Source organism: Erithacus rubecula, assembly GCF_903797595.1.
Source record: "Erithacus rubecula genome assembly, chromosome: 2".
NCBI lineage: Eukaryota > Metazoa > Chordata > Aves > Passeriformes > Muscicapidae > Erithacus > Erithacus rubecula.
Window position 1 is genome coordinate 6,693,398 of NC_136685.1, and position 13,472 is coordinate 6,706,869.

Below are 13,472 nucleotides of genomic sequence, written 5' to 3' on the forward strand. Positions count from 1 at the left end.
AAACAAAAAACTGCTGCTTTACAATGTTCCAGCTGCGGAGCTCCCTTCTGTTTTTTCAAAAACATTTGTGGACTTGCTGCCCATAAAAAGAACTACCCTATGCATCTGCCCTCTAAGTTTCTTAACTGAATTGAAAGTGATGTCTTCAATATTTAGTTTGAGATGGTTTGCCTTATCTTTGTAATGCTGTATTTTAGCCTGTTTCCAGATAACATAGTTATTAATCTCACTAAGCAAAGTAAGTTCTCTAATGGCATTACAGCTATGCAGGGGGCCACAGACCCAAGGGACAAAAGAAATTGCTACATTAATACATTTTCAGACTGTACTGTACATCCTTAAATAATAAAATTTATTTTTATCATGCGAATTTGCACTCAGTGACTGCAATAGAAAGTTATTTTAAACTGCAGTGGATTGCAAAGTTCTCTGGGGACAGTGGAGGAGGGACAATATCAGAACCAGCACGGAATCAGGCTATGTGTACTATAAACCAGGCTTTGTTGCATTTTAAGTCTATAAGGGTGCTAAAAGGATAATGCAACATAGTTCCTCATGTAATGGAGAAGCAAGAGAGAAAGGGAGCTTTATTTAAAGAAACACTACACATATATAAAGGGTAGTTTGTGCAAAACAAAATAGAAAAGACTTATTGGCTAAAGAAGGCAACACCTTTCTTAAAACATACTTTTACAAAACATTACCTCTCTCATGTGCCCTGCAGGTGCATAATTATTGTTATAATTTCTTGACCTTGTAATGGCCTGAGAAAAGTAAGGCCTCAAGGCTACTTTTTCTCTAGTTCTCAGTAGTAGTCAATGACAAGGCTTTCATCTTTTCATCTTCAGAAACAGATCAACTATTAGCTTGTCAAGTCATGTGAGAAAGAATTTTTAGCTGTACTTGATTCTAAATTTGTTCCGTTTCAAAGAGGAGCTTAAAAGCCTGGATCAAAAAATCTCATTATTACAGGGAAAAAATCCACCGAAAAATCTCACACATATGAGTTGCCATTTTTTTAAATAGTCTGAAGTGTCAGTTTTATTCCATGACAGCTCAAACACTTGAGAGCTGGTGACTAGGACACAGAGACAGGTGTGATCTGATCCTTCTGCAAAGCTCCAGGAGATATCATCAGGCTGCTAGAACAGTACTGGTTCTGATTCCAAAGCATCAGGTAGGAACACAGGGGGTGTGGGGACATGGACAGGTCCAGGAACAGAGCCCAGGACAGCCTCCCCAGCGCGTTTGTGGCATCAGGGCTGGCACAGCTCCCACCCCTCAGTGCCCTGGAGCAGATGGAGTCTGGGACGCTCAGATTCTGAAATCACAGCATTGCTCAGCTGGAGCACAGCCCATCACACACACACACCCTGGCACAGGCAGGGCAGTGGGCCAAGCTTCCCCGAGCAGGAAAACAGATTCCCGTGCCAACCCGCGGGACGATCCAGGTCGTTAGCAGAAATAATGGTGAGCTGTGCTGATATTTCTGACTCCTCGTATCTGTGGCTCCAAAGCAGAAGAACCTCGCCCTGTTCCTCCCCTTGACCTGCAGGGCAGTACCGAGGGCAAGGGAGAGGAGCTGGGAGAGGAGGAGCCGGGATCGGACTGTGCTCCCGCGGCCAGGCTGGCTCTGCCCCGGGGCACAGGCTGCCCGTCCTGCTGTACAGGAAAAAGGTGAGCTCGGAGCCACACAGCTTCTTAAAATTGCTGTTTTCAGCCCCTGCTGGCAGATCTGAGAGCTTGGAATGGCTGGGAACTTGTATCGCGTTTCCTGTGGTTTTCTGTGCATTTGAGAGTAATGTAAATACTCAGATCCACTTGTCTATTTTGGTTTCGGTTTTGTTTTGGTTTCTTTTTTTTACATTTTTGTGGGCGTGCTTCAAGCAACAATTTATGAAAAAGCAGGTTAATGAACGCTGATGAAAGAGGGACAAAACCTCCTTTCACATCTTATCTTTAACTAAATTTGTACCCAGTTAAGACAGTAGAAACAATTGTTACAGCGTGGCATCGGGTGGGCCACCCATTGAAATTTTTTTGCTGATACAGGCAAATTTTGTGGGACTGGATTAAACGATTGAAAACAACGAATAGACAGCCAGCCTCAGAGAGAAAAGCCTTTAAATCACATTTTATACAAATAATTGGAAGTGCTTATTCGCCATAAAACAGCCACAGAGCACCACCCTGTGGAGACTGACATCCCTGGGGGTTCAAGCTATTTATCATTCTGCATTTGCAGTCTTACCAGAAGTAACTGGCAATGCATTTAGCTTTCCCTGTGCAGAAATCGGTGATTTTTTACCGAGGGCAGGGTGGTCTGTACACAGTGCTGGTTACCTGAAGAGGCTCTGGCCTGCAGCCCATCCCGTGCTGCTCTCAGGAGGTAGTACAGTTGTTCCATTGTGATTGATTCTCCTTCTCATCTCCTTCCACCCAGCACTCAGGAGCAGACAGAAGATTGCTTCTCGTTTGATTTTACCAGGCAGAAGGAGGCTTGACAGCTCAGCCCATCTCAACAGCTGCTGGTGCCAAAAGGATCCCAGGAACAGCATCTGAGGAGGAACCTGAAGGATTCCTGCAGCAGTGAGATCCTGTACTGTTCTAGATAAAAACGAGATCAAGCCGAATTAAATATAATTAAAATAAGTGATATTTATTTTGCGATCGAAACACGGTCCTCGATTGCCACAATAAAAAAATTAAAAAATAAAAGAATAAAAAAAAGGGACGGCGCCGAGCTGGCACCGGGTGAACACACAATGATCCGAACTCTAGCGCTCCGGATCCCCAAATATTCACAAACCCGCTTTAGTTAGCCCAGTTTTTATATAATTTTTCTTTGCCCGGAGCCAAGGTCTTTGTCTTCTTCCGTGGTTCCGCATATTCATATGGTTTTCTTTTACTGCGTTGGGCTGGACAAAACTATATTCCGGGAGACGATGAATTTTGATGAAGGCAGGTTCAGGTTTTACAGGAAGGTGGAATTGAGATGTAACTTGCAGATTTTGGTTTACTGGAAACGGGCATTGAGATGTATTTTTCTTGATGGCTTTGGTTATCTTAATCATGGGTGTTTATGGGGCTCTTGTCGTTTGGGTGTTCCCTGGACAGAGACATCTCCACTGCCACTATTCTTGCTAACCTTAGCTCTTCAGCTTTTGTTGGCAGTAATTGCTTCTCCTTTGCAGCTCCCGGTTTTCAAGCTTTTATTATTTTATTCATACAGACATTACCCATTCTACATTTATTTACAACTTTACACGAATTACATCATATCATATATCACATATCACATGTATCACAGAAAATCACACACATAGAAATCATCTCCTAAGGCAAGGCAAATAAATAGGAACTTTTAAAGACATTTGTTATCTTTCATTACTGAATTTTTTCCACTGCACTTTAAGTGTGCCTGCATTCATGAAACATTTTTTCAGGTTTCGGTTTTGTTTTTTTTTTTTAGAGAAAATGTTTGCAGCCTATTTTGATTGCCCAGGAGGCCCAGAAAATCTTTGCATGAAAGAAGTGATGAAACCAGACCCGGGAGAAGGAGAAGTTCTTGTGAAGGTCTCTGCCAGCGCTCTGAATAGGGCAGATTTACTCCAGGTATGTGTATGTTAAGCAGATTTATTCACCTAAAAACAACACAGATTTTTCAAGTCCCTCTGTGAGGTCTTGACAGATCTGATGAGCTAAAAAAGTTTGAACCTGGTGAGCATTTGGATGGGAGAGATCATTTATTAGGGCTGAAAGAGAGATGTTTGTTGATTCAGCACACAATTGTTTTTATCTGAGTTAGTGCAGTGCTGGGCTGGTGTGGAAAGGCAGCTATCTCTCAACAGAACATGTAAAACCAAAACTCTGGATCTTTCTAGATCTTAGATCCTTTTCAGGATAATTGACATGAAAAGGAAATGTTCCAATGGCACAGTGGAAGAAAATTTACTCAAATTCACATTTAAATTATTAGTTTGAGCTGCAAGCCATGCTCTGCAAATTGAGACCACAGTACCTCCACAGCAAAGATTAGCCTGGACAAACAGGACTCACAAATATTTCAATTTATTCTTATTTTAAGAATAAACCTTAGGAAGAATAATACTTAGGAAGCAGAGATGTTTCAAGAGTAGATCTCAAATTACTGTAACATATATGCACAGGGCAAAATCAGGATCAAACAAATAGAAATTTAGCCTGGAGACATGTGAACGAAATATTGCAGGTGATAACACTCATTGATGTCTGTTTTTTTCCTTCCTTGCCTTCTCTTTGTTTCCGTTTTAGAGGAGAGGGAAGTACCCTCCCCCCAGAGGAGCAAGTGACATTCTAGGGCTGGAGGCGGCGGGCAGCGTGGCCGCGCTGGGTCGCGGCTGCTCGGGGCGCTGGCACATCGGCGATGCGGTGATGGCGCTGCTCCCCGGGGGAGGCCAGGCTCAGTTCGTCACCGTGCCCGAAGGCCTCCTGATGCCAGTTCCCAAAGACATGACTCCTATTCAGGCTGCAGCCATTCCTGAAGCCTGGCTAACAGCATTTCAGCTGCTGCATTTTGTAGGTGAGAGGTGCATTTGCCTATTTATCCCACCAAAATAGATCATCTTCCTTTCTGCTACAAATTCCTTTCCTTGTTGCCTCCATTTGAATGTTGTTTGCCTTCAAAGAACCTTTTCTCTGTCACTTTGTTCTTGTGGGTTGGAATCCAGTATGCCAGACACAAATCCTTGAATCTTGACCACCTCTCCCCAGTGCCAACCTACTCTGCTGATGATATATTTACAGGGAGAGATATGGAAAGATGGTCAGAATTCTTTTCATCAGTATTTCTGAGTTTGATTCACTGAGCGGTTTGGGCTGAAAAAGATCTTAAAGATCATCTAGCTCCCCTCCCCTGCCATGGACAGGGCACCTTCCATTAAGCCTAAATCCTGAAATTATTCTCGTATTTTCCACATACGTGAAAACACATCTTACTTCTAAGGATCTGGCTTCACTGCTGCATGACCGTATAAAGAACTTTATCACTAATTGCTTATGGATCTACAGTAGGCAACATCTTGCACCTTGTTTAACAGAGATATTATTTTTAGGTAAAATCCACTCTGAGCTGATTTAAAATAGACAGAAGCTCACACTCTTCATTTTAAAAATGAAGGTAATAAACAGTAGCACTTGTCAGGGTTTTCCTCAGGCAAAAAATATTCTTCTTTAGCAGTAGCATCTAAAAGATTAAATAAGGAACAAATGTTCCAAACATAACTTCCCTGCAGACTTGCTTCAAGCAGTGTTGCATCCTGGGGATCAGTGGGAGGTTACTTGGTGCCTCATTTTCAGGAGCAACTGGTGAAACACAAAATAGATGGCAAAATGATTGGTAGAACTGGTCTTTAACATCATCCAGCATTTCTGGTATTTCTCCATTGATGAGTGCCTGATTTCTCAGTATGAACATCTTCCAAGTGTGTTTTCTACTGCTGGTTTAAAAAGGCTGTGATTGCACTCACTTAAGCATCTCTGGTCACAGATACCCAGAACCTCACACGGCCAAGACAAAGTTCTTCCACTGAGGCTGGTAAAACAATGTCCTGTCAGGGCACTGCAACCTCTGCTACTTCCAGATTTCTCTCTTTTACGAAGGCTATGAAGATGCCCAAGTGTCCAAACTTCAATCAAGGGCATATCTTCCAACCTCCTCTTTGATATTTTCCAGACTGTTCATGTTTTAATTTAAAGTTATGCCCAGAGGGTGAGCACTTTCCTTATGCCTTCCTCCAGGTAAGGTACAGGAGGGTGAGAGAGTGTTGATCCACGCTGGAGCCAGTGGGGTTGGCATGGCAGCCATTCAGCTGGTGAGACTGGCAAAGGCTGTTCCCATTGTGACAGCAGGAACTCAGAAGAAACTGGAAGCAACAGCAAACGCTGGAGCAGCTGCAGGGTTCAACTACAAGAATGAAGACTTCAGTGAAAAGGTCTTGGAGTTCACCCAAGGTAAAAACCTCTTGTGAAAGTGTGAATGAACGTCCCAATATGTGGGTTCACACTCAGTTTCAGCTGTCACTTGCTGAGGGAGCAGACAGCAGTGTAAGCACAACCTGATATCCTGTTCAGCCCAGAACTGGCCTTTCCTGGGTTTAATTGTGCTGTTTTCTGCATGGGCTCTTTTTGTCTGTGTTCATTTGGGGCAGAAATATTGTGCCTTGTTATTGTCTCCCCAAGGAACTGTGGGACCAAATCCTTGCATTTTGGTGTTTGAATCATCACGAAGCATAGCACAGCCTGGGTTGGAAAGGACTTTAAAGATCATCCTGTTCCAACTTCCTGCCATGAGCAGGGACACCTTCCACTAGCCCAGGTTGCTCTGAGCCCCATCCAACTTAGCCTTGAACATTTCCAGTGGTGGGGCAGCCACTGTGCCAATTCCTAATTTCAGTTGAAAGTTAAAACAATAATTGTAAGGCTGATTCTGTACCTATAAATTACAAGGTTTTAGTCTTGCTTGAAATTATCACATCCTTAACGCAGTTTGACTTCATTGCTGAAATCTCTTGTGTTTCTACTTGAGGTTCTGGAGTAGATATTATTTTGGATTGTGTTGGTGCTTCATACTGGGAGAAGAATCTCAGCTGTCTGAGCACTGATGGCCGGTGGATTATTTATGGACTGCTGAGTGGAGGTGAAGTCCATGGGGATTTGCTGGCAAGGCTGCTTTCCAAGAGAGCCAGCATCCACACCAGCCTGTTACGGTCCCGAGACAAGGAGGCAAGTAGTGGCTATCTGCAGTGTATGCTGATAAGTTTGATTTTCAAATTTATGACAGTTCTGTGAAATTTCTTTTAAAGCAAGTGTTAAACACATTCTTGAAAAAAGCCCCACCTTGAACGGTTACTGCATTACTTTGGAAAATGTCACAAAATTAAGTTATGATGTGCTTTGTCTCTTTTTATCAAATTCCTCCCTGAAGGAGAGACACCCAGGACTTCTTAATGTGCTTCATGAGTACCACAATTTAGATATTTGGCCCTAGAAGAAATAAAATTCCAGTGATCGAGCAACTTGATCAAGTCTGAGGAGGGGAAAATAAACATCTCTATTAGGTCACTTTTCAAAGTAGAAACCAAGGCCGTTTGGATGCCCAGTTACCAAGGAAAATTCACTTTATGTGGATTATTCTCAGATATGACAGTAAAAGACAGGCAGTGCAGAGCCCCAGGGTAGATTCTGTTCATGGTTTAAGACAGAATATTTACAAGTACCAAGTACTTTATCAGCTTGATTTAAATGGTTCTGCACTGAGCAGACACCACTTGCTTTTGGAGAATGTCATTCAATTAAGATGTAAAAAATTTAAAAGCTTCCTTCTTGTTTGTAATTCAGACCCGTCAGGTGTTTTTATCTCCATCTCACAGTGAGAATATCAGAAGGTGTCTCCTTGAGGGCTGTGTACATTTTATACGCCGTGCTGAGTTTCAGCGAGTGAAACGATTGGAAATAACCTTGCAGGTGGTTTTTTTAATTTTTTTTTTTTTCCTAGTACAAGGAGCGGCTGGTGAGAGCCTTCACTGAGGAGGTGCTGCCCCATTTCTCCGCAGGGGCTTCCCCCCGTCTCCAGCCCCTCGTGGACAGCGTTTACCCCCTGCACGCCATCGCTGAGGCACACAGGGCTATGGAGGAAAACAAGAACATCGGCAAAATCGTCATCGAAATTCCCGTTTGCACCAAGAAACGGCCGCTGCAGTAGCTGCTGTGGGACAGTCCCTGCGGGGGCCGCACTGCGGCCATGCCGCCGCTTCTGCTCCACACCGGGACCGATCCGTGTGGGGGGCGATGAGGGGGGAAGGATAAGGAGGAAGCGTTTATTAAAGAGTTGGCGCAGCAATCCTGGCACCGCGCATCCATCGCGCATCCATCGCGCATCCATCGCGCATCCATCGCGCATCCATCGCGCATCCATCGCGCGGGGCCGCGGCTGAGGCGGGGGCGGGGCCCGGGCCCGGGGCGGGGCCAAGGGCGGGACGGGACCGGTCACGTGGGGGGGCTCGCGCTGCCTCTTCCCGCGCGGTGCACGCCGGGATAGATCCGGTTCCGTGAGGGGAGCGCGCAGTGCTCGCTGGGACACATCCGCGTTTCCGCCCATCGCTCCCGCTCCCGCCGCTCTCTCCGCTCCAAGCTCCGTTTCCGCCGCTCTCTCCGCTCCAGTCTCCTTCCCCGCCCGTGTTTCCGTCCCAGGCCGCGGTCCCCCCTCACCGTCCGCCAGCATGGCGATGCAAGCAGCCAAACGAGCCAACGTGAGTGCGCTGCCCGGTGCCGTCCCTGCCGGGCCGGGCTGGGCTGGGCTGAGCTGAGCTCCGTCCCGCTCCAGGCACCCCGCTGCTCTGACGGGAACGTGGCAGGGGGGTGGAACTGGGTGATATTTAAGGCCCTTTCCCGCCCCAGCTGTTCCGTGGTTCAGTGATTCCAATTCCGTAGGCTGCTGGGTTTAAGGTTTGCAGTACGTGCCTTGGGTCTAACACACCGCCTGTCCTTCTCCCATCAGATCCGGCTCCCTCCGGAGGTCAACCGGATCCTGTACATCAGGAACCTGCCCTATAAAATCACGGCTGAGGAGATGTACGATATTTTTGGGAAGTACGGGCCCATCCGGCAGATCAGAGTGTGAGTATTTGGGTGTCTTGGGACCGTGAAGGGTTTCAGGTGTTCCAGTGGCAGCTCGGTTTCACAGCTGGAAGGGTTCAGTGCCCTGGAGCAGCACCCCGAGTGCCAGAGGGGGATGTGATTATGCTCTTAACACGTGAATTTGTTAGAAAATTATTCTGCTGGGAGATGCAGAGAATGAGCTTAATTTTGAAATAAACTTGGGGAAGTTCATAAAATATGAGAGACTTGTTTGCTTAAGTAAGTTTCAAATACAGCTGAAGTTTTACCCTGACTTGGGGTAAAAATAGGAAAGGCAGAAGCTGAGCACAAGCAGTTTTCCTGTTTTATGAGTGTCCAGTATCCAGTAACTAACTAGTGGAGAAATGATGTTGCTGTTGGGATCTGTTCACTAGAAAAAAATACCAGCAGCAGCCCCTGAGTGCCAGAGACAGGATGTCCTCGGGCCATAGTTGAGATGTACCCATAGTGTGCTTGGGTCTGGAGAGTAGAGATGTGACTGTCCCTTTGGCTCTCAAATGCATGGAGGTTGTACAAGTCTGCAGCAGCTCTGATGTTATTCTCCTGGTTAGTTCAAATGCTGAGGACCTGAGCTTTAATCATCATAGGTGAGTTTGTGGTGCAAGGGACCTTAAAAACCATTTCATTCCAGCTTTCCACCTGAACAGGTGCTCTGAGCCTCATCCAGCCTGGCCTTGGACACTTCCAGGGATGGAGCATCCACAGCTTCTCTGGGCAACTTGTTTGATAGTTGTGTAAAGTGAGTTTTACAGAGCTGTCCTCACTAAGCAAAGGACACCAGGGGGACACGTGTTGCTGGTGCCATGCTGGGATGTGACACCAGACAGACCCTTCTCGAGCAGGGGAGGGCAGTGGATGTGACTGGAGAAGTCAATGTAAACACTGCCAGGCTAAATAGGTGGAATTCTTTGCTAATGAGCATAAAAGAGAGCCAGTACTTAAGTTTTCTGAAATCATGTGGGTTGGAACAGCATTATAATGGGATACAGAATTACAATGTATCAGGGAGTTTCCACTGGTGTGTGCATCCAGCAGTTTGTTCAGAGCTACTAATCCATGAATTTCCCAAGAAATCTCAATATCATCAGTACCAAGATGTAATGTATAAGCCCCTTGATAAAGGCTTTGTGCTCTGTGCAGTGTTTGTCCCACTCTCCTCCTCACTTCTGCACAGATCCCAGTGTGGGTATGTGTGATACCAGTTGTCCTCAGGAGTTCTCAGAAGCACCTCAGAGACAGTTGTTCTGACTGTGAGGTCTCTGTTGCCATCTTTTAGTTGAGACCTTTGGGATGTGTGAACTCTGCAGCCCCTCTGGGCTCATTGTTGTTATGTGCCCACATGTGTCCCATCCCTGAGGTGAAGAACATGGAACTGGGGCTCCTGTGGGTGCTGGCTGTGCCTCAGCACTCAGCTTGCACCAGCAGGGCTGTTCTGCCTCTTAAATTTGCTTTGTGATGTGCCAGGAGCCCTGTTCCTAGGGACACATCTGATCCAGACAGCCATTGACTGACAGCAGCCAGGTCTTGTAATATTAAATAAAAGTTAATTGCTATAATAAGATTTAAATTATTTCCAGACACAACATGACAGCCCTGACAAAAGCTTCAACAACCCAGTTGTTGTGGAGAGGTGCAGTTCCCTTGTGGAACAGAATGCAGCAAATTTTCCTGTTGTCTCTGACTCTGAACTGTTTGGTGTAGAAAGCAAGGATGTAATTTAATCCCTAGAAAAAAAAAAAAATTTTTTTTTTTAGTGAAGTTGCATTAGTTCAGCTAGTGTCAGTCAGTCACTGTGAAATAAATAAACAAACTATTTCTTGTTCATTTCATCTGACCTTGATTCTGTGTTTGCTGTGCAGTGGAAATACCCCTGAGACCAGAGGAACAGCCTACGTGGTCTATGAGGACATCTTCGATGCCAAGAACGCCTGTGACCACCTGTCAGGGTTCAACGTGTGCAACAGATACCTCGTGGTTCTGTACTACAATGCAAACAGGGTATGTGCACCTGGGCTGGGGAAGTATCCTCTGAACAGGGCTGTCACAAAAAAAATAACCCCAGCATCTGTTTGCAAACACAGTTGCTTGAGTATTTTTAAGAAATAAGATCCAAACTGTTAGAGGGAGTGATTGGGATACATGGTCAGAGTTTCATATCTACTTTGGTGATTTGTGTGCAAAACATTTAGCTTTGGACAAAGGGTATGAAAACCATGTTTGTGGGGAGTGTACTCTGCAGGAGGGGTGCAATTGCACAGCACATTGCAGCAGGAGGTGAGATGTTTATGGGTAAAATGTCCCCAGTTCTTGATGTCCTCTGTGTCACTGATGTCATCCAGGGCCCTGTGACATTCTCCAAGGACTAGAATCAAACAATGCTCTGGGTTCAATGGTGATGGAATTCACACTGATGTTGGTTGCAGATACTGAGAAATAACTTGTTGTAAGATGGGAGGCTGATTTTGTCTTCTTACATCTTTTATTTTCCTAATTACAGGCATTCCAAAAGATGGACACAAAGAAGAAAGAAGAACAGCTTAAGCTTCTCAAGGAAAAATATGGAATTAACACAGACCCACCAAAATAAACTGATCTTTTTTGGAAGACTGTTTTCAAGCCCTGCCATCGAGTTCTTTGCCTAAACATAGAAATTCTTAACAAAGTGTAATTTTTTCTCTTATAAATTTGATTAGCTGCAATATGAGTCTTTTTATCTTCAGATTAGGATTAAATAAATGTAGAACACACAGAGATCTGCTTTAAGATTAAGTTCTCCAAGGTGACATTGCTTCTGTGTGCTGAGGGTGACCTGGCAAAGGCTGCACTGACCTGTTCCTAGAAGGAGCTTTCCAGAAGTGACTGATGAGCAGGTTCTGTGAATGAACAAATCAAGCCCAAACCCATGTTTGTAACAAAGTTTCTTTCACAAACTGGAGAAGATGAAGGGCTTTTAAAAGGATCCAGCTGATCCAGTCTAAGTACGTTGTTCCCAGTGGTGGTTCCTGCTCTGATCAGCTGCAGTGAAACAATCCAGCTCTCACACTACCAAGAAAAAAAACATATGGGGGCTTTATTCTGTGTCCCAGGTTTGGACTGAGGATTATGTTATGAATTGAAGAACACATGACCAAGATGAGACAGTAGATTAAGGTTTTCATTTTGGTACCTGTGGTGTGATTGTTTTCTACTTGGCATGGTTGAACTGTAACACATTTTCTGTACATACGTTTTTAGGTGTACCATCTGGTGAAGGAAAAACAAATTTGCATTTTTTTGGCTCTTTTTTCAGTACTCATGTCGTGTGTATAAAAGTTGAGTGTGATCCAGAGTGTACATAACCAGTATCTTTTGGAAGTGGGAAAGAATAACCTCTGCCTGTGTTGTGAACTGGCTGGAAGTTGTGTGAATGTGAGTAGTATCCTGCCTTTGAAGGATTCATTTTCATGAATATGATGTTCCATTCCCTGACCAGACAATTTCCACCCAGTGCAGAACTAGGGCAGATAACAATATACTTTGCCTGGCATTTGTAATTCAGTTTGGTTTTTCAGTGCATTGTACTGTCATAGAGAAATGCTTCCATTTTCTGCAATTACTTTTTTTGTTGGAATCTGTCACTTCAGGAACAACACTGAGTCCATTTGGTGAAAAAAATAAAATGTCTGCATGTTTTGCTTTTTTTTCATCAAGGGTGGCTTCACGCTGTGCTCCTGCATGTAACCTGTGCTGTTAGACAGGAGTGTTTGATGCAGGCAGGAGCTGTAGCCCATCCATGTAATAACTCCATCCATGTGTGTGACATGTTGGAACAATGCCCACATCTCACCTGGAGGGGATCCCTGGCAGCTGCCCTGTGCTGTGCACCCGTTTGGCAGCTGGAAGGGGCTCACAGCAATATTCACAGTTACTAGCTGGAACCAGGGAGAAACTAAACACTCATCATTTTGCACTGAATGGTCCTATTCATTCCTCAAAGAAACTGTTGCAAGTTAATAGATGCTCCAAAGAAAAGTTCAGTAACGGCTCATGAAGAGTGAGCTCCAAGCCAGCTCTGGGGATAAGCAGCCAGGATGGCTGAGGTGTGATCTGAGCTTTGGGTGAGTGCTTAATGTCCCATCCTGACCCGGGAACATCCCAGAGGAGCAGATCTGCCCTGCCTTCCCTTGCACACAGGCACTGAGGCAGAGCCTGCTCAGTGTGTGCTTAGTGCACAAATCCTCCATCCCTGCATCTGTCCCTTAAACCTGACCCTGTTTTTGCAGCAAGAAGCCGTGCAGGCTGCAGTAACCCCAGCTGAGCTCAGGAACAGGCACTGGGAGACCTGGAGCCCAGAAGCTGCGTTAGATGAGCAGTCCTTCCCTCCATGGCCAGCCTGGCTTCCAGGTCCTGCCCATCACAGTAACACAGAGTGCTCTCAGGTAAGAACCAGATTGCATTAAAAATGGTTAAATTAATTAATTACTCCTGGGAGATTTGCTTCTATGTGAGCATCCCAGCTTTTCAAGGATTATAAACTTCCCTGCTCCCACATATGTATATTTTATATATATTAATACATGTATCTATATATGTATATATGTACACATCCATGTACCAAACACTTGGATAACTGAAATCATTTGCACCAGCTGCTGGGCATTGAGAAGGCTCCTTGCTGAAATGGGAGCTGGAGGTGCTTGTTGCCATGCTGGATTTATGGTTCTAGTAAGTAATGAGCACTGATAATAAATACCAGAGTGCCAATAATGGTGCTGTGTGCTGCCAGCCTTGTTTTAAATCATATGCAAATACCACAT

General features: G+C 45.0%; 2 protein-coding genes across 2 annotated transcripts; both read left to right on the forward strand.

Moving 5' to 3' along the window:
• The first annotated feature begins 2,325 nt into the window (after positions 1-2,325).
• On the forward strand, positions 2,326-7,861 carry TP53I3 (tumor protein p53 inducible protein 3). The gene is made up of 6 exons (XM_079298064.1): positions 2,326-2,564; positions 3,471-3,615; positions 4,294-4,561; positions 5,779-5,991; positions 6,566-6,762; positions 7,535-7,861. The coding sequence occupies exons 2-6, from the start codon at positions 3,478-3,480 to the stop codon at positions 7,739-7,741; spliced, it is 1,023 nt and encodes a 340-aa protein (XP_079154190.1). The 5' UTR covers positions 2,326-2,564; positions 3,471-3,477; the 3' UTR covers positions 7,742-7,861.
• A 275-nt stretch (positions 7,862-8,136) lies between these two features.
• SF3B6 (splicing factor 3b subunit 6) lies at positions 8,137-12,350 on the forward strand. The gene is made up of 4 exons (XM_079298063.1): positions 8,137-8,288; positions 8,537-8,655; positions 10,536-10,674; positions 11,174-12,350. The coding sequence occupies exons 1-4, from the start codon at positions 8,259-8,261 to the stop codon at positions 11,261-11,263; spliced, it is 378 nt and encodes a 125-aa protein (XP_079154189.1). The 5' UTR covers positions 8,137-8,258; the 3' UTR covers positions 11,264-12,350.
• Positions 12,351-13,472: the final 1,122 nt, after the last annotated feature.